The 21,069-nt window shown below is 35.8% G+C and overlaps 1 protein-coding gene across 5 annotated transcripts; it reads right to left on the bottom strand.

Moving 5' to 3' along the window:
• Nucleotides 1-1,869: 1,869 nt before the first annotated feature.
• On the bottom strand, nucleotides 1,870-15,603 carry LOC106056971 (uncharacterized). 5 transcript variants are annotated; one of them, XM_056024831.1, is made up of 6 exons: nucleotides 15,475-15,603; nucleotides 11,816-12,429; nucleotides 9,453-9,596; nucleotides 4,705-5,943; nucleotides 2,508-2,684; nucleotides 1,870-2,105 (listed from the first exon to the last, which is right to left on the bottom strand). In XM_056024831.1, exons 2-6 carry the CDS (start codon nucleotides 12,135-12,137, stop codon nucleotides 1,870-1,872), a joined length of 2,118 nt encoding a protein of 705 aa, XP_055880806.1. In that variant the 5' UTR covers nucleotides 12,138-12,429; nucleotides 15,475-15,603. The 5 variants fall into 5 exon arrangements, with proteins under 5 accessions (XP_055880806.1, XP_055880807.1, XP_055880809.1 ...); XM_056024832.1 differs by having other exon boundaries at nucleotides 15,471-15,600; XM_056024834.1 differs by having other exon boundaries at nucleotides 15,555-15,594.
• Between the last annotated feature and the right edge of the window lie 5,466 nt (nucleotides 15,604-21,069).

The following is a 21,069-nucleotide window of genomic DNA, read 5'->3' as shown; positions in this document are numbered from 1 at the left end:
ACCAAAGCGCTCTGAGCATGCTATAAGCATGAAAGTAGCGTTATATAAAAGCTATATATATATATATATATATATATTATATATATAATAGCTGCACGTTTTACATTAAGTAGTGCCTGAAAATGATTTTGAGAAATGTATATTAATTAGAAAGTATCCTCTAAAAGACATTTTTACAAAGCTTATATCAACTCCCTCTATCTGTCTGTCTATATGGTAAAAAGTTTGCACACCTTATTTCTTCCACACCAAATCTCTGACTAAGCTGAAATTTCGCAAAAATATTTCTTTTACTTGACAACACAAGAAATAATTATTTTGTATATCTTGAACAAAGGAAAGAAATCATACTTTACAGATGTGGTGGTATAAGTTGAATTAGTTCCCTTGAGGACTTGAGCCCAGAGTGAACATTTTATCTAATGCTTTAAAAAAAAATGATCATGTAAACATTCACCAAGATACCCCCTTCTTCCCTTCCCCTTTCAAAACTAGTCCAGACAGTGATAAGACCATAGTGCATTGAGAAAGCTAAATCTAAACAAAAACAATTTGTAAAAATATTTCTAATTGCACAGATTTATTATGTCTAAGGTCAATCATATATATTATTACAGACTGATCCAAACTAATTGATACAATACACTTAAAGGTTTGGTTAAAAAAAAAAGTTTTTTTAAAAAATGTTTTTCTATTTGAATTTTATACCCACTTAATGTGTCACATTTAGTATGAAAGCAAGCATGAATCTAGCCTTTTGATTTCTTTTTGTAATAACAGCATTGAGAGAGGATATAATGTCAAACAAAAGGTTTGGAAAAGAAGTGAGATGCTTGTGATCAACTGGACAAGTTCTATTCCACTTCAATATGGGGAAGAAAAGTTTGGTATAGGTAGAAAACATTCCAAGTTCAGTGTTGGTAAAGAACATTTAATTTCAGTATAGGCGGAGATTCAGTATAGGTAAAGAACATTTATGTTCAGTATAGGTAAAGAACATTTATGTTCAGTATAGGTAAAGAACATTTATGTTCAGTATAGGTAAAGAACATTTATGTTCAGTATAGGTGGAGAACATTTATGTTCAGTATAGGTGGAGAACGTTGATTCATTCAATGTTGTACTTGTGATAAAGCAACCTTTGCAAACTCTTCTGTAAAACAATCCTTCATGTTACCCTGGTATCAACACAAAATAAAGATCAACAAGCAGCACTTAACCGAAGAGAACGACTGGATTAGTTGACTCAGTAAACACTACTTACTGTTTAGCTAAGAGTATGCATGACTAGATTATAAAATAATTTGTTTTTAAGTAATTATTTTTGCACACATTTCTCATGTACTTGAAAGCATGGCATGTTTGAAACATGTGTTTTATATATTATTTGATTACTTCTATAATCATAATAATGTATTTAATATTGGTTGTTGTTATTTTAAATAAATTAAGCAGTTTTTACCAAAGCATTCTGTAATTTTCAATCATGATTTCTTTCCATTATTATTATCTTTATTTTTTTGCCTTACCTTTGAAAATAGAACTTTTGTAGGGGGAAAAAAACTATTTCAAAGTCTTTTTGAAAAATATTTTAATTTCATAAAACTAAAGCAATATTTTCCTACGGTGAGACTAATTGCTATAAATAAGGTATCTAGTATTTCAACAAAACATGTTTTTAATTTCACTCTGTTTCTATTGTAATAAGAGAACTCAGCAATTGCTTAAGCAAAAAAATAAATGTGTAAAAATGAATATAAAAAACTGTTTTACTAGACACATACTTAAATGAGTTCAACCAAAATAAAAACAACAAACTCTAACACTAAAAGAGTTTACCACTCATACAGTTTTTGTTTTGTCACTCCATTATTTTTTCACACACATCATGAGGTAGTGGACCAGGCCAGACAGGAAAAAGACAGTGCCACCAAAGACAAAGGACAGAGCATAGTTCCCAGTCTCATCATTGATCCAGCCTGCCAGCGGAGCTCCAGGAAATGAGGCTAATCCTTTTATAGTAGTCAGGAAACCAAAAGCTGTGGCTAGTGAGCCAATGCCAAATTGTTTCACTATGATCAAAGGCTGGAGTGGAGGGAAGAAACCTGTGGAAACATACATGTGAGTATATAAACAAAATAATGGTCAAAATGTTTTTACATACTGGTACAAGTTTGAAAAGATACATTTAACATGCTACTACTCATTCCGTACAAGTGCATTTGGTTTCTAAGGATGTTCAATTCATAGATTTTTGTCCAAAAAAAAGTTCAAAATTCTATTTAAAATTTATTCAAGCAAACATGTTGGTGTTATGATGAAAGAAAGTAGGATTGAAATAATAAACAAAAAAGTATCTATTTTGTAAAGTATCTTATACGATTTTTTTCTTGGTAAAACAATTCTAATGTGTAATTTTACAAAAGAGTCGGAAATAAATGACAAACAAGACTAAAAAATAAACTTCAACAATAGAGAACTACTCTAAATGGTATAATGAAACATACCTAAGAAGAAGCCATAAAATGCAGAGAACAGACAAAGTGTCCAGAACTCTTGATATATAGGGGTTAACAGGCAGCTCAGACCAACCAACAGTAAGGAGATGTTATTTAGGTGAAAAGGGTCAACACGAAAGCTGACTAGAAGTCCTGCTAAACAACGACCACATATATTCATTGCTCCTAAAATTAGAAAAAAAAAAATGTAAACCATTAAAAAAAAGCAAAAGCAGGAAGGTCAATAATTAAAAATAAATGTGTCCTTCAGTGAAGTATTTCTAGAGGAAATGAAATGACTTCAGACTGACATTTTTACACATTTATTTCATATATAATAAACTCAAAGACCAAAACAAAAAAAAAGGCAATGTTAACCAATGTTCACCAATTCTAAACATCTGTGGCATTTTACACCTTGAGAGAGGATCTTTTCCATTTGCAACTTCACAAGTGACTAAAGAGGCCAATGTTTGATACATATCCAAAGTAAAAGGTTAGACATTTGTAATCACCACAGATGCTGCATTATTTTCAGCATTTTCCTCCTACTATCCCCAGGATCCCTCCATTATGCTTGAGCTTCATGTGGGCCTATCCTATTGCTTTTTTTTTTCTCTCCACAGTTGGCATCCATCTTGAAGAGCATCATGTCATATGTACATATATCTCTAATATATAAACAAGAAAATCTGGATTTCCCAGTCATAGTGTGTGCAAGTGTAAGCACATAGGCATGTTGATATGGTAAGAAAATGTGAGTTAGGATTCTCTACTATATGAATGAAGTAAACTGTAAAATATCTGCATGTTTGTTGATTCTACAACTCAACGGTGTTTAACGCTAATCAAAGCACATTCCTATGATGTTTGTGAAAGCTGTTAGATATGTAAGATTTCCCCTCTCAATTGTGGGTGCATAAAATATTTTAATAAGATTTAACTTTATTGTCAGAATCACCTGTTGGAAGATGTAGGACTAGATCAAAGTCTATAAAAATCATTCTTACTTAAAAAAAACAGTTACAACTATTTGACAAATGTTTCTGAAATTTATAATGAGTATTCCTAAGATCTTAAGAGACACAGTGAAGCATTTTAGAAAGCCCCAATATAGTAAATAAAATTTAAAAAAATATATCTCCAATCAGAAACAAAAGCCTGGTCACTAATGCTAAGTGCTAGATTAAAAAAAACAACTTTAATTTTATCGGCTAATTAAAATTAGGCTCTGTATTCTGATTAATTTAAAATGATTTACTTATAATTTAATATTATAAAGTTGTTTGTTTAATAAATACCTTATTTATTATTAATTCATTAATAATTTTTTTCAGCTTTAATATTCTAAATTTAAATAAATGTCTATAACCTAGATCTCTTTCCAGGAACAAAGATTTACATGAGTCAGGAGATGTCATGATGAGTATCACACGATTACTTATTAAAAAAAATCTTCATAAAATTTGGAATGAGTAATACTTAAGACTTTGACAGAGGCCAGATATTCTCCAACTGCAACTCAATGGGGCCTTCACTTGACAAATTTAATATTATTATAACCCAAGAAGTAATAAAGTAATTAAATTCAGTTACAGACCATAAAAACAACTAATTATGTTATATTTGTTAAAATATCCCAAATAAATTTTTAAAAGGAAAATGCTTTTATCTGGGCTTACAGGAGTTTTTCATAAGTAATATACATAGTAAAGGGTATGGGAAAACAGGAATCACTCATTATATTTATTTTATAGCAGATGTAGATTTAGAGCTGATCCTTAGGTTCAGTAAGATTGCTAATAAAAACAACTTTGGAAAAATTTAAAATATAATTATTTCTAAAAAATATTTTGATTTTACTTTTAGAACCCTTGCAATGATGGGTATTTGGCTAGTAATGAGAAAAATGCCAGACAAAAAAAAGATGAAGACTTAAATCACACAGGTGTTTGGATGACGAGAAGTTAAGCACAGAGATACAAAACACAAATTAATTATAATTTTTTTAAAGTCATTATATCCATATAATAAATAAACATATATATTTCAATGGTACATAGGTAAGACTAATAATTTAATTTGTAGATAGCTGTTGACAATCATAATGTAGGATCAAAGTTCTTTAAAAACATAACAGACATAGGAAGAGTTAAAAAGGAAAACTAAACCAAGAAATATCATTTATGAATAAGGCACAACTCACCCAATAAACTCATCAATAATGCTGTATTACTGCTAGGCTCAAGCTGCTTGGCATAATTAGCTAAAAATGTACTGGCTATAGGGTAGCCAATCTGAATAAGTGAGGCACCCAGAGAAAACAGGTGAAATGAGGGCAGACACAGGAGCTGACCCAGTGAATGGCCAGACTGTACAACATCCTCACTGTTATTGTTCTTTTCTATGTTGCTGTCCAGGAGGTTGGACTGGTCAGAAGATAAATGACCAGTAGTTAACTGCTTAAGTCCATCCTGATGGTCAGATAATACGCTTGCTTTAGATTGATCCCTGGTCTGAATGTTATTTTTGGCTTGCTGCTTAGACTCTGGTTGATCAACAGGAAGGTCAGAAGAGCTGAATCTAAATTTAGGCAGGCTGCTGAACTGCTGGCTGGCTGCTGGTACCTGAAGATGGCTATGAACATGTCTCTGCTGTAGGCTCCTGAGTGTAGCAATACTTCCTGCCAAGTACAGCTGACTGCCATTATCTGCTGCCCACTCTTGAGGTGATAGATGCTGGACAGCATTCATCTTCCTATTATGCTTTCCTCCCACTTTCTTTCTCAAGATAAGCCCCTGGTGTGACGCATTGTACCAGGTAGGGAGATTGTACACAGAGGAGTGAAAGGAATGATCTGAATGGTCAGCCTCTGACCTCAGCTGATACTCACTCTTCCAAGGAGATTTCTGATCTGACTTGTTCAGTGCTATGAGTCTATGAAAACCTTTTTTATTCACATTGGAAGGAGGATCAGACTTGAGATGTTTCTGAACCAAATAGGTCAGCTTAGTATCATGGTTGGCATCACCTCCTTCAAGCTTAGATAGCTTATCACAGTCAACTGTGGCTTCTTCATAATAATTGGTCTCTTTATCCACTATAGTCTCATTCTGCTCTGTGACACTGTCTAACACATGTACAAGGTTGTCTAAGGATAAACTACAGGATGAAGAATTAGAATTCTGGCTGCTATTTTTCTCCAATGATGGTGGTGGCCGATAGAGGCTGGAAAAGACACACATGTTTAGCATGATACCAGAGAGAATCAAAATGGTGCCCTCCAGGGTATAATTCTCTATCAAATACTTAATTAGAGGGCTTAGAACAACAAGACCTGCCCCTGAGCCAGCAGAGATAATGCCATTGGCAATACCTCTCCAGTTGTGAAAATAAGCATTGACAATGATGATAGATGGCAGGAATACAAGACCACAGCCACAACCTGAAAGAAACAAGCAATTCAAGAAATCTTTCTACAATTAAAAAAAAATGTGTGCATAAAAAAAAAATTTAAACACAGCTTAAAAACCAGAAAAAAAAAGAAAAATCCTTTTAGAAATATTAGAGTTCACCTAATCAGTGGCGTCACTAGGGGGATGCGGGCTAGGGGAGTGACACCCAAGTTGGAAAAATGCACTTTTCTAAAATGCAACTTTTAAAAATAAAAATGACTACCTTGAACGTCTCTCAGTTTAGTATCAACATGTCCCAAACTTTGAACGTCTCTCAGTTTAGTATCAACATGTCCCAAACTTTGAACGTCTCTCAGTTTAGTATCAACATGTCCCAAACTTTGAACGTCTCTCAGTTTAGTATCAACATGTCCCAAACTTTGAACGTCTCTCAGTTTAGTATCAACATGTCCCAAACTTTGAACGTCTCTCAGTTTAGTATCAACATGTCCCAAACTTTCTATCTTCCTAATAGGAGAAAAATAATATGTTGTAGCCACCAGGACAGAGTTTCTGAAGCTCAGAAATGTAAAAAAAAAAAATGTTTGGCGTTCGGGGCTTCACCCCCGAACAACTCCAAGTGAGCTAAAAGGCGCTTCCCAAAACATCATATCTAATCAGTTGAATGGCAAACATTTTTTATTCTAAATGTTTGAGAAACATAAGCCCCTCCCGCATCATTCAACACAAAGATTTGCAAGCTCTCTCCACAGAAATCAGTCTTAGGGGATTTTTACAGCTACTTTCCTTCTAAAAACGTGTGACGCCATGATTAAACATGGACGGACATGTTTTTGCGTTCCTCTTTTTCGGCTTTCCTGTTAAGGCTGACGTGATTTATCTTGTCTAATGATATGTCTTACAAATGTCAATTGACAATCAGTCGCCACTTTACTTAGAGGATGAATGCCTGTGCGGGAAAAGATTTCTCTGCTGGTAACATTATCTCTGTACATTATTCTTAGGATCCTTCTCAGCCATCACTGCCTTCGACGTCTCGAAGCTCAGGTGGCCGTTGGGACAATGACTGCATGGAGTAGGTGAATTTAAATCTCCAGGCAAATTGATTTGTTTGTTCAGATAGGCCATACTTTTTGAAAGACGGCTCCTGATTTCCAATATGATATGCAATACCATGATATTGCTTGTGATAACAGTGCCTAAATAGGTTAACATTTCTATTAGTTCAAGATCTGTATGACCCTGCATCCAATATGCATAACTTTGAGGGTGTCATGTCTGTCATATCATGTATACATTTAATTGTATTTCAAAGTAACACTATGTCGTCTGCAAAATGCAACTCTGTTTGGTATACGCCATGGGAACCCGAACGCAGCCTGTTTAATGTATTTATATGACATCATCAATGGCTACAAGAAAGAGAAATGGGGATAAGATAAACCCTAATCTCATATCCATCTCGGTGTTGAAGAGTTCCAGTGTCTGTTGTGACACAGCAGCTTGATTTGCTTTAGACATGTCGCTGAATCTGGACAAATTGTTGTGAGATGCCTTATTAACTTGCTATTTTCCAGAGCTTTCAAACTTCTTTTATTATCTTCAATACTGATCAACATCCTTTGTTGGTATTTCAGTCTTTGCTTGAAGATATTTTGAAGGACATAAAACTTTTTAGTGCTTGATTTCAGAGGCTGAGCGGTAAAGCGATTGGTTTCTGAACCAGGGGTACCGGGTCTGAATCCTGGGATTTTTAATATCGGATTCTTTGGGCGCCTCTGAGTCCACCCAGTTCTAAAGGGTACTTGACATTAGTTGGGGAAAAGTAAAGGTGGTTGGTCGTTGTGCAGGCCACATGATACCCTTGTTAACTGTAAGCCAAAGAAACAGATGACCTTTACATCTGCCCTATACATCGCAAGGTCTTCTTCTTATCTTTTATAATAAAGGCTTAACTTCAAAAAGAAGATGATTACATCCTACGCGTCATGCAACTAATCATGCATGTTAACCAATGACTTAAATTCTGCCAGGTCACTGGTTTCACTGGTTTTCCAGGCTGACTCAGGCAACCCACTCCATGCCCCTAATAGCACTAGGGAAGAAAGAGCATTTGTACATTTTTGTCATAGTATATGGAACGAGGAATGTGCCTTTATCTTTGTGTCTTTCTGAGTATTTTATTTGATTTTGTTTTTGTATTTGAAGATTATGGTTTAGTGTCTTATGTAGAATTGCTACCTTACTTTTGAGTCTTCTTTGCTGAAGGATTTCTAAATTTAGTGATTTTACTAATGGGTCTTACTCTAGTCGAAGGTGAATATTTGTTAGTTATGAATCTCACTGCTCTATTTTGTGTCTGAAAGGGAAGCTGCCTTTTCAGAAGAAGCTGAGAAACACTAGTATAATTTAAAACCTTTTGGCTAAAAAATCTCTAATAAAAATGTTCAACTCAATATTTCTCAAATAATTGTAGATTTTAAATTTATGTAATCACTTTTGATAAAATATCAAAAACAAAGACATTTAAAAATAGAATTGAAAATCATTTTTGGGTGTAACCAATCAATTAATTAGCTTACAGTTTTATTATTCAACATAAAGAAACAAACAAAAAAAACAAAACAATAGTGGTTTGTTTTTTTAGGGGGAGATTACTTTTTTTTCTGGGGGTGGTGGGGGGGGGGGGGGGGGGAGGACACGACCTAATGACGCCACTGCACCTAATTTAACACTTTAAAAGTTTATTAGACCCAAAACAATGGTCTTTAATTCCCACAATTATTTCCTAGAGATCTGTAATTTTGTAACAGAAACAACTCCTGGATACAAATTCCAGTATCTATCCTTTTTCTAACATTTATTCTAGTACAGTTTCTCTATGAAGACTATGTCAATAGAAGGAGAATAGTACAAAAATAGAAAATTGGTTCAGATCTAATCCTCAATTTCTGAATGTTTGGTATTGTCTTATTGTACCATATCTTTATATTTACCTCTTATTCACTATATACTGTTAGATGATGTTTAAACAAAATATTAGGGGGTGTATATCACTTTGTGATTTATCTATTAAAAATATCATATGGCCAATTCCTTTTATTCTTGACCTAAAAGCCAATTTTATAGCATTCTTCAACAACAATTAAACGCCAAAATAAAAATGACATTAATAAAACATATACAATTTATCACAATAGACATATAGTTTTACTTTCAATAGGAAATGAAAACTAAAACAACAACTAAGACTACAAGACAACTCTAGTTGAGTGACTACTAAATTGTGTCCTTTTTCAAGATAGCTTTGAACTCATTGTTGCAATACCCCCCCCCCCCCACCTTTCCTTTTCTCTATCAATGTCAATGACCAAAACTAAATATAGTCTATCTTACTTTAACTACTGCAGTATGAACCTTGAATGAGGAATGGTATCGTATTGTAAGCAGCACTGAAATGCTAGTATGGGCACCCTAGAGATATTATATTAATGCAACATTTCTGCACTGTCCATGTTCTTCCAGATCTAAGACTAACCTGCAAGGAGACCATACAATAAAATGAACACAAAAACATTGTTCACATAGGCACTGCCAATAAAAGAGACACAAGCAATGAAGCCACCAATCACAGTAACAAGTCGAACACCAAACTTGTTGGTTAAATGGACGGAAACAGTTCCTGGAAAAAAAAAACATATAGAACTAAAGAAAGCAGCAGATTTTTTAAAAATGTATTAAAACAAACGTTAAAACTAATTCAAAGGTGATGTAATAAATACTGAAGGTGTTCAAAACTTTAAAAATCCAATTTTTTTTTTAAACTAAAATCTTTTAACATATTTTCAACTGATTGTATTTTATCTTTTCTATGTATACTGCTACATGGTTTTATATCCCTACTAGAAATAAGATAAAAGAGCCAATGAACTATAGGAATTAAACTTAACAGAGCCAATGAACTATAGGAATTAGACTTAACAGAGCCAATGAACTATAGGAATTAGACTTAACTGAGCCAATGAACTATAGGAATTAGACTTAACAGAGCCAATGAACTATAGGAATTAGACTTAACTGAGCCAATGAACTATAGGAATTAGACTTAACAGAGCCAATGAACTATAGGAATTAAACTTAACAGAGCCAATGAACTATAGGAATTAGACTTAACAGAGCCAATGAACTATAGGAATTAGACTTAACAGAGCCAATGAACTATAGGAATTAGACTTAACAGAGCCAATGAACTATAGGAATTAAACTTTACAGAGCCAATGAACTATAGGAATTAAACTTAACAGAGCCAATGAACTATAGGAATTAGACTTAACAGAGCCAATGAACTATAGGAATTAGACTTAACAGAACCAATGAACTATAGGAATTAGACTTAACAGAGCCAATGAACTATAGGAATTAGACTTAACAGAGCCAATGAACTATAGGAATTAGACTTAACAGAGCCAATGAACTATAGGAATTAGACTTAACAGAACCAATGAACTATAGGAATTAGACTTAACAGAACCAATGAACTATAGGAATTAGACTTAACAGAACCAATGAACTATAGGAATTAGACTTAACAGAACCAATGAACTAGCCAATGAACTATAGGAATTAGACTTAACAGAACCAATGAACTATAGGAATTAGACTTAACAGAGCCAATGGACTATAGGAATTAGACTTAACAGAACCAATGAAATATAGGAATTAGACTTAACAGAACCAATGAACTAGCCAATGGACTATAGGAATTAGATTTAAGATTTTTAAAAATGTATTCAATAATTTACATCCTACAGTTCAAAATTTAACATGCAATGAACATTATTGTTTTCAAAAAAGTTTTCTCCTCTGTAAATATTGTGAAACCTTCTAAATTGTATACATACTACATGACTGACTTAATCACATAACATTACAATAACATAAATAATTAATTATTCAAGCATGAGCTCTGCTTATTTGCCAAGCTAAGTTAATAAATACATACTTTGCATAATGCTGTTTATACATATTTGTATTTGGTATATATGTCAGTGATTGGGGAGTGGTGGCTGAGTGGTAAAGCGATTAGCTTCTGAACCGAAGAGTTCAAATCTCAGTGAAGACTGGGATGATTCATTTCAGGATTTTAAGGGCGCCCTGAGTCCACCAACTCTAATGGGTACATGACATTAGTTGGGAAAAGTAAAGCTGGTGGAGGTTTTACTTGTCACATGACATCCTTGTTAACCATCGGCCATAGAAACAGATGACCTTTAGATCATTTACCCTATAGATCTCAAAATCTGAAAAGGGGAATACTTATATTTGTCAGTGATACCCAACCTTTTCCAGCCAAGGGGAAATATAAATTTCCAACATTTGTTGGGAGCTGCATCACAGCTAAAATCATGGAGCTGATTCTCTAAATTTCTATACATATATTGATTGTGGGTTGAGGTTTTTAGGCTTAGAAAGCACCAATTTTTGAACCTGATATGACCCACAGGTGGTAATTTGGGCATCACTGGCATGTATGACATAGTAAATTTAAAAAGTGTGATTTAAGAGTTTGAGTTGAGTTTTTGAGTTTTGAGTTTTTGGCACATCGGCACAATTTAGGCCATGTCGTGCCCTTAATCCCTCAAGAACCACTCTCCCTTCATATTACCAGAGCTAAATTCCACTGATTTGGTGCACCACCTGATTCCAGTGATTTAAGATTAAAGTATTATATGATATATATGAATAATTTACTTTACCATATACTACATTTATTTCTTCAATATTGCTGATACCAGTACTTTTAGCCTTAAATCTAGTTGCTTCTATTGTAAAGGCCATAAAGATATTTTAAAAAACGCATTGCTATTCTAAAAGACCTTTGATACATAATAAAACACTTACCCATAATGAGAAATGCCATAAATAAAGAGTTTGCAAAAGACATCAGAAAATCGCTAGCACCATATTTGTCTTTCATGTAGGGCAGCAACAGACCAAAACTGCTGCCAATGCCATCAATGACAAAGGCATTGAAGAAGCTGGCAAGAACAATTACCCAGCCATAACCACCATCAATATCAGAGCTACAGTAACCTTTTTTGGTGCCCATATGAAGTTCTGCTTTAATACTTCCTCCTTGAGACACTACAGTGTCATAAATCAGTTCTGAGTTCACTTCATCAACTTCATCTTGATGTGATTCTCCTTTCTCCTTCTGGGCCATTTATATTTACCACAATGGCAACTAATTAATTAAACATGATTATCATCTGGTAAAATTTTAACATTAACAGATCATACGCTGAGATGTATGATGCAATGAATACATTTTATCATGACATTAAAATGAAGTGTTCAAAGAAATACCAGCAAAATTCTAAGCATGTTTAATTTCAGCTTGTGTGTTCAGTTATACCAAAACTAAAAGTCATTGATTTGTTTTCACAGAATATCTACAGTATCAAATCATTATTCCAATGTGACTTGAAGTGCTGTAACTTTGCATAATTATAAACCTAATGAAAAGAAGAAAAACAATCATGAAAGTCATTAATGTTAAAAGCAAAGAAAAATAAGAGAATTGAAGAATTATTAAAATTGTATAGGTCAAGATAGGGGGAAGAGAATCATAGGCAAAATAAATAAATGTAATGGAAAGAAATATATATATATATACAGAATGTATAATATCTAGTCAACTATTAAAGTTATTTTATAGTTTATATTTAGACTTGTTTGGAGAGAGAAGCAATTAACAACTAAAGCCCTGAGCTTAGGGTTATCAGATATCTGGCAAAAGGAGGCCATGTCCTCCTTTTTGGGGTCTAGTCCTCCGTCTGGCTGGCATTAGTCTAAAGCAGCGGTTCTCAACCTTTTATGCTTGACGACCATTTTTACACCCCCCACTCTATTGCAACCCATTCCACCACACACACACATGCAGCAATAGAAGAATAGACAATAACAATCATTATTTTCGATGATCTTAGGCGACCCCTGGTAAATCGTCAATTGACCCCCAAGGGGGTCACGACCCACAGGTAGAGAACCCCTGGTCGAAAGTGTGAAAATGTCCTGCTTTTTCAATGTTGTTTACTGCAATGGCATATATTGTAGAATTTAATACTTGATATCTTTGGTTTTCAATATTAACACTTCCTTAAAATAGAATGATCAAATATTAAAGATACTTTAAGATTTTGAAACTGCTAAGAACATTGCATGTGTTAGAACAAAAACAGGAAAGTCACCATGGTGCAGAGAAACTGTTCACAGTATTAGTTCAGTGCTTGGATTGTAAAATTGGTGGAACACAGAAAAGATTGCTGGCACTGGACAGTAAATTTATTTCTAACACCATATCCACATACCTTAAACTTTAAAGAAACTATTAAAAAATATAATTGTCATCCAAGTGTGTTATGTTCGCAGAAAACAATGCCAATGTGAACTTTGGAGACATCAACAAAACAGAAATGTGTTTTCACAGCTGAAAAAAAAAAAGCTTAAGACGGTTTGCTGGAGTTGAATGTCTAGTTCTCATTCTTCTCAACTGAACTGTATACAACATGGTGCAGATTAGCAGCAAGTAGATAGATGCTGAAGCTTTTGTTCTAAAAGTGTCCTAATGAAACTTGTATATATATAATAATATACTAGTCAACCGGCAGCGTAGCATACGCCACTATTTTGCAGGGCCAACCTTAGGCCACTGTAACCTATGCGACTGCAGTGGGCTCAGCACTTTTATAGGACCCGCGCTAATTTTAGGTGTATAAATTATTAAATTAAACCATTTTATAATTTATAACAGATTTCCCACGGCCTCCTGTCGATTTAACAGGAGGTCCTGAAATTGCAAAATATATAAAAAAGTCATGGAAATATCCGGAAATTATTAAAATCTTTTAAAAAGTCATACCAATCTCTTGATTTTTTTTTTTCACTCTTAAATTACCTAGGATAACTCCCTCCGTCCGAGTTGCAAAAATAAAAGAGTGATCTTTCAATTGTGTCCAAACTCTTGAGCGTGCTCTGTCACTTTGATAGTTACTACAGAGTAGATTACTCCCACCCCACTTTTTTTTAACGTGATGTTGAAATAAAAAAAAAAAAGAGTGATATTGCAAGGGTTCTGCCCTGCTATTTTGTGACGTGTTCTCCCCCCCCTCTCTTGTTTTCTCATGGACTATCCGCAGAGTGATCTTTACTTTACTCCTTACTACTCGTTTAAACTGTTGAGGGAAGAAGAGAATTATATATAGAGAGAGAGCTATATAAATCTTTCCTCAAGCATCCTTTGGGTATAAGTATGTAGACAATCAATGTATCTTGTAATAATGTATTATTATTTGTGTGTGTGTGTCTGGTAACCCAAAAGCTCTCTTTTATAATAAATTTATAATCATTTATAATCAAATCCACTTATAATGACTTATTTTATTAACTTTATTTTGGACCTTATAAGTATAATAACTTATGTCTTTAATTTAATACTTTATTATTATTTATATAGATTATTTAATATAATAAAAGATTCAAGAATGCTAAGAATCTATTCTAAAGTACTAAAGTAAGGCCCTTTTTAACCATTTAGTTTTAAGACTAAGACTGCTTTATTGATCCTTAAGGAAATTTGTTGTGATTACAAGGACTCTTTTCTCATATAAAGACAACACAACAGAAAAATACACATAAATACAACAGACAACATAAAGAGTTCATTTAGTGACTACACACAGGTTTCTTGGTGCATTTCATGTTCCCTGATAAATGAGTGGCGGTGATAGAGTCTGGCCGAGTGAGGTACGAACGAGTTTTTGTACCGCTTCGTTCTTGTTTTGATTGACAGCAGTCGCCCACTTCGTGATGACCTGACATAGTCTGATGGAGCGGGTGGCTGTTGTCTTCCATGATTTTTTCGATTTTTCTTAAGCACTTTTGTTCAAAAAGTTCCTTTAAATGTGGTAATGTTGTGAGTGTAATTTTTGATGCTTTTTTAATGATGTTTTCTAGACGTCACAACAGTTTAGATGAGGCATTGCCTTGCCAACAACTTATTCCGTATGTTAGCAGATTTTGTGCAGTCGCGCCGTAAAATGTCTCAAGGATCTTCTTGTTTAGTTTAAAGCTATTGAGTTTGTATAGAAAAAAGAGTCGCTGGGCTGTTTTCTTTGTCAGAGTTCCAAGGTGGTCTTCCCATGAAAGCTTGTTGTTGGTGATAACACCTAGATATTTTTAATATGCGTTTACTTGTTCTGTCTATAGATCATTTAGATGTAGTGTACCATGTAGTGTTTATTTGCAGTTCACATATAGTTTGTTTTTTCTTTCTAAAATCTATTATAAGTTCTTTAGTTTTTGTGATATTCACTGATTCAGTTCTAGAAAGTTGTCCGTGCACCAGTTTGTAAACTCTTGACTCTACTCTACTATGATTTACTATCGAGCTTCGATACTGAGTTTCGTCTCCTGAAATAAGACCGACTATGGTTTTATTATTGTATTAGAATAATTAGATCTATAAGTTTGAGATTTTTATCGAACTAGAGTCTACCTACTGAAATGTAGATCTAGATATAGACTAGGTCTAACTAGATCTAGATTAGATACATTCTACAGTTTAAAGTTTTAGCCTGACCTAGGGCTTAGTCAGGCATAGTGTTTAGTTTAGCAACCTGAAATCCAGAATTAACAGAGGGGGAAACTCTATGCTGTAGTTCGTAACAGTGAAAAAATGTCTATAAATAGAAAATACCTCTGTCAAAGGTTCTCATTCTGTTCTTATTAGATCTAGAGAATCTACGTAATTAATTAGATCTAGTTTACAACCTGCTAGACAATTTTCGAATCTCAATTTTCTATACTCAAATTGAATTTAACAATATTTCGAAAGAACGCGTTTTAAAATTTTATTAAACCTTTATTTTTTTTTAAGCACTATATTAACTAATAGGCTACGACGTAGGCCTATAAAAGTGTAGTGTTTGTTGGCTTGCTTTTATATGTAGGCCCAGGGCTTTTTTTGTGACGGTAAGCACCTGTACGGCGTACCGGCACCTTTTGAAATAAAAATTACTTTTCTTGTATTTTAACGCATATATAATATTATTAATTTTTAGTAGTTAATACCGGCACCTAATCAATGCAGGGAGTAGGCCCTACCTTTTTTGACTGTAGACCTATATTTACAGGCCTGAATTTTTATTACCAAAAAATTGTTAGTGACTGCAGTAGCTTAATATTAACTCAACATGAACATTTTTGTATTGACTAGGACGAGGTGGATGAGGTTTATGGGTGTATTCATGCCCGGCTCAACGAACACAAATTTCGAGTTGTTTTCTTTTATTTGTGATAAGGCTCATTAAGGCAATGACTCCATGTTGCACCTTATAATAAGAAGGCGGGAAAGCAGTCAACGGCTTCTTTACAACGACCCATATATGCAGATATCATTTTGACATGGGCCCCCTCCCCATCTCTCTCTCTCTCTCTCTCTGCATATAAGCAGTCTTTGTTGACTCCAATATGATAAAGTATGGCGGCCTGGTTTGTTTCTTAAGAGCCTAGGGATTACGGAAGGGATATTGTGCTAGAGACCTGCATATAGGAGCATTACACCACGGAATGTGATGTAGATAATAGTCTCAGGGGAAATGCCCTCGTGCACCGCCTCCCTCAGTGCTCTGCCCTATACTGCACTAATTTCGTGGCACTAGTTATAGATCTACAAGCCCAGCTAAAATTCACTACATTAGATGAACTACAGATCCACAGCGTCCTGGGCAAGAAACTCAGCAGTTCGGTGGAGTGTCTCATAACTCACAGGTCGAGTGATACTGCAGGCACATTAAATCCCGGGTACGCTGTTCTGCCTCATCGTGGCACCTGGGTGGAAACGGCTACTTGAGGGGGTAGCTAGGCTAAATGAATGGCGAAACATAACGAGAGTCAACCTCTTGCACGGGCGGGGTTGTAAAAAAGTCCCCACGAACACGTCCCACATCCATGCGCTGTTCCTCAAAGGGACCGTTACATCAATGGCGGTTCCCACACAGCTAGCTTGGTACAACGAAGGAAAATGACGGTGGCTCCCGGTGCCCTCGGCCATGTGCAGCCAAGCATGCGTCGGGGCCAAAGGCATTGGAAACAGCAATGTTTTACATAGGCATTGACTCGGGTCCCTCTCAAACAGAACTGTGTTCCCACAGGTTTTTTTTTTTTTTACTGTTCGGCTGGACGTCCAAACAGGTTTTTTTTCAAACTTAGAGCTCGAAGAGCCTTCGGCTCAGCTCTTAGACATCAACAAGGCACATTAAATTCCCCTCAAGCTGTTGAGTATACTCGTACAAAGTATAAACTTATACTATTCCATCTTACACTTACTATCGCAGTGGTGACAACGGAAGTCAAAGTTTGGCCTTAAATATGCAAAGTTGGCACCTTTGGGATAGGGTATAGCTTTGCATTACTCTATTAATTATCTATTTTTCGTCCGATTTAGATAAATGACTCTTTCTGACGTTTTATTCTCTGTTCACGCTCAGGGTAGACAACTATTTATAGCTGGCTCTCAACAGCTTGGATGCAAAACTCGCATAAAGAGACTACCCAATTATTCTGGGGTCACCACAATTTACAATGAGTGAAGTTGCAGGATAGACCTCAAAAAAATTTTGTGTAGTGTGTAAGATAGCAACCACGAAATGGGGAGATCACTCTTTTTTGAAGCATTCCGATCAAAGGTCAAAGATCGTCTACTACGTCTACCTGTGTAAAGTTATGGCACTGCAACAGCTCCTATACAGATTCATAAAGTACAGCCCCAAGCAGTGCAAGCACTAAGGTCTGTAGGTGGTACGTTCGGACAAGCCCAGTAATGCTGCGGAATTAGGCTAACTGAAAATGTATGTGCTCTAAACTTTAAAAAGGAAGCGACCTTTATTATAATTTGCTTTGAACTGTAAAAAAAAATTGGATGAAAATCTGTCAGCTAGAAATTTAGTAGATGCTTGAAGTTCTTAGAATTTGTGTCGTGTGGTGCAGTTTGCAGAGACTGGATAGCAGGGGCGGTCTGGATGTCAAAATCCGCCCGGGCATTTCTTTACAATCCGGCCCATAAATTTTATATCCTAATGATATGGGCTAATATATAAGATAATATAGACGTTCTGTTGCTTTTTAATTTTCAAAAGGATGAAACCTACAAGCAACACTGTCTACGGATATATGGAAGTCAATTGAGATCAATGTGGCAAATGATGGTTTACGTGGATGTCATATTCCCAGCAACGACCAATAGCCTTCGCTTTTCCCCAACCATTAGAGCTGGGTGGATCTCGAAATTAAAAATCAGGATTCGAACCTTGGACCCTTCGGTTCGAAAGCTAAGCGCTTTACCCTTCAGTCTATAGATGTAGGCTATTATATTATTTCCGAAAAATTTGATTAAATTTGTATTACATTGTAAAAGATTTTTTGAATACGACGCTCAAAGGGTCACTTTTAGAAGAGAATATTATTATTATTATTGCTTTTATATAGCGTACTTTCATGCTTATAACATGCTCAGAGCACTGGCGGATCCAGGGGGGGGGCGGTAGGGGCGATTGCCCCTACCGCCCCCCCCCCTCGGCCGCCCCTCCCCCCTTCGGGGGGGGGGCGGGCAAACTTTAGTATAGGATTCACACAATTTGTATACGAATTTATTACTTATGTTAAAAATATATACTAATTATTTATATTTCAACCTATTTTTAGATTATTTCGCCCCCCCCCCCTTTCTAGTATGTTGGCCGATTTTGGTGGGGTCGGGAGGGGCGATGGTATCAATCCCGCACCCCCGCCCCATAAACTTTCGAGTGGGGGGCGGTCCAATTTATTAGTAGAAATCACAGTTGGGAGGGGCGATACATGCAATCGCATTTCCCCCATCGGACAAATCAATACTTTTTCTTTTTGTATTATAGTTAATAAATTACAAAATTTAAAAAATCTGTCACTAATATAATTTATATATACTATAAATTAAATTCTTATATCGAGTCGCCCCACCCCTATTCTTTAATGCCAAATGCAATCTTTAGCAGAAATTATTAAAGGAGCGAGGATTAATCATTTTCACTCTACCGCCCCTTCCCTTTCCAGACAAAGTTTATGTAATTTCCCATGAATTTATCATAATTATTTTAAGAAAGACTTTGCATTGGAAAAGTTAGAATTCAAACAAAATTTTTCAGTATAAGGGTCATGATTGAGATGAGTTCTAAACCCAGATATTCTTTTCTTAGTCGCCTTTTCCCAACCTTTACTCAATCTGATATTTTTCTTGTTAAATAAATTTGGGACTATAACTCACAATTTATACTTTAATTTTCTTGAATACTATTTATCGAATAATTATTTTTTCGGCGGCGATCCTCAAAGCAAAAATCTAAGTATGTGGGGTATCCTATCTTTTCAAGGAACAAATCGGTTTTATTTGCAATGTATTATGGGCCTATAAATTCATATTAGAATATTTTTAAAGTACAACATTATTCGAAAGGTCCTTTTTTTAATAGTATGAATAATGAGCTTTAGGTCAGGAGAATGCGTTTCTGCAGTTAAGAATGCAAGAAAACGCGTTTGGCAAATTGTGTGAATCCTATACTAAAGTTTGCCCGCCCCCCCCCCCCCGAAGGGGGGAGGGTCGGCCGAGTGGGGGGGGCGATCGCCCCTACCGCCCGAACTCCATTTATGAATAATGAGCTGTACTTGTCAGGAGAATGCGTTTCTGCAGTGAAGAATGCAAGAAAACGCTTTTGGCGTCGGGGCTTCGCCCCGAACTCCACTGATGAATAATGAGCTGTAGATGTCAGGAGAATGCGTTTCTGCAGTAAAGAATGCAAGAAAACGCGTTTGGCGTCGGGGCTTCGCCCCGAACTCCATTGATGAATAATGAGCTGTAGATGTCAGGAGAATACGTTTCTGCAGTGAAAAAAGCAAGAAAACGCTTTTGGCGTCGGGGCCCAAACCCCACAAGAGAACCATATGGCGCTGCCCCAGTTGTTTTGTTTTTCGACGAAGGTTGAGAAATGTTATATATATATATATATGTGTGTGTGCTGTACGCACGTTTATGCATAGGGTTAGGGTTTACTGGGCGTTAGGGTTAGGGTTTGGAAAAAAATCGCCCCCCCCCACCACTCCAAAGTTCTGTATCCGCTAGTGGCTCAGAGCGCTTTTGGTGCAATCTCATTTGTGGAACAGTGGGGGGGAGGGGTATCTAGGAGTTAGTTTTCCGTGCTGCCTTTAGGCGCTCAGTAAACACAATAACTATGCCCGAGTCGGGTGTCGAACCTCGAGCCCCCTTCTAGGTAGCCAAGCCAAGCCAAGTTCAAGCGCACTTGGCCTCTCGACCACGCTATAAAGCCTTTAACAATTTAATACGTGTCATGGTGACCTTCATGAGGCCCTTTCGGTGGCCCTACCAGCCCATTTGGGTACCGGCCCACCGGGCATTTGCCAGAATGCCCATACAGCCAGTCCGCCCCTGCTGGATAGTGAGAAGCGTTACATTATAGACGAACCCAGGCTAACGTCAACCAGTAAAGACGTGACACTACCAATCGGAGTTTATCCCACAGGTTACTTCCATACTCTTTTTGATTCATGGTAGAGGGAGGTAATAGGGTTGTCGAACATGTATCGCTGAATCCCTTTTCTATTTATACAAGATTAAGTTGAGCTTAAAAATGGTAGGAAAACATACGCAACAATGAATTTAAACTACCAGTAAGTAAAATATATAGTATTATTGTTAGTCAATAATTCCTTACGCAAATATTGTGTTGCTCCACAAAACTTCGGGGGGACGGAGCTGGAGGGGAAACATTTCCTTTACAACAAATAATTTTCTATCCAGACAACTTATTTGTAAATAGTTGTTTGTTACATTGTTTTACATGTTTCGGATGTTCTTTTGGAGTCGAAGATAATTTACTTCCTAGTCCAAACCTCCCGTAGGACGACGGGGGATGGGAGCGGGCAGAGTATAAACCCGGGACAATGGACAAGTCCAAACGACAGCCCAGCGCTCAGACCGCATAACCAAGCGGCCACCCTGACGTATCCTCCATGATATATCACTGAGTAACCATCTGACTTTAAAA

Source organism: Biomphalaria glabrata, chromosome 3, assembly GCF_947242115.1.
Source record: "Biomphalaria glabrata chromosome 3, xgBioGlab47.1, whole genome shotgun sequence".
Lineage (NCBI taxonomy): Eukaryota > Metazoa > Mollusca > Gastropoda > Planorbidae > Biomphalaria > Biomphalaria glabrata.
Note: the sequence above shows the minus strand (reverse complement) of the source record. Positions and strands in the feature narration are given on the sequence as shown.

What these genes read in the sequence shown, in the direction of transcription:
- LOC106056971 (XM_056024831.1), bottom strand. Translation starts at nt 12,137, where the DNA reads ATGGCCCAGAAGGAGAAAGGAGAATCACATCAAGATGAAGTTGATGAA. An exon ending in TATGGCATTTCTCATTATGG is followed by an intron (nt 9,597 to 11,815) that starts GTAAGTGTTTTA and finishes TTTTTTTTCCAG; the next exon opens with GAACTGTTTCCGTCCATTTA. An exon ending in ATTTTATGGCTTCTTCTTAG is followed by an intron (nt 2,106 to 2,507) that starts GTATGTTTCATT and finishes ATGTTTCCACAG; the next exon opens with GTTTCTTCCCTCCACTCCAG.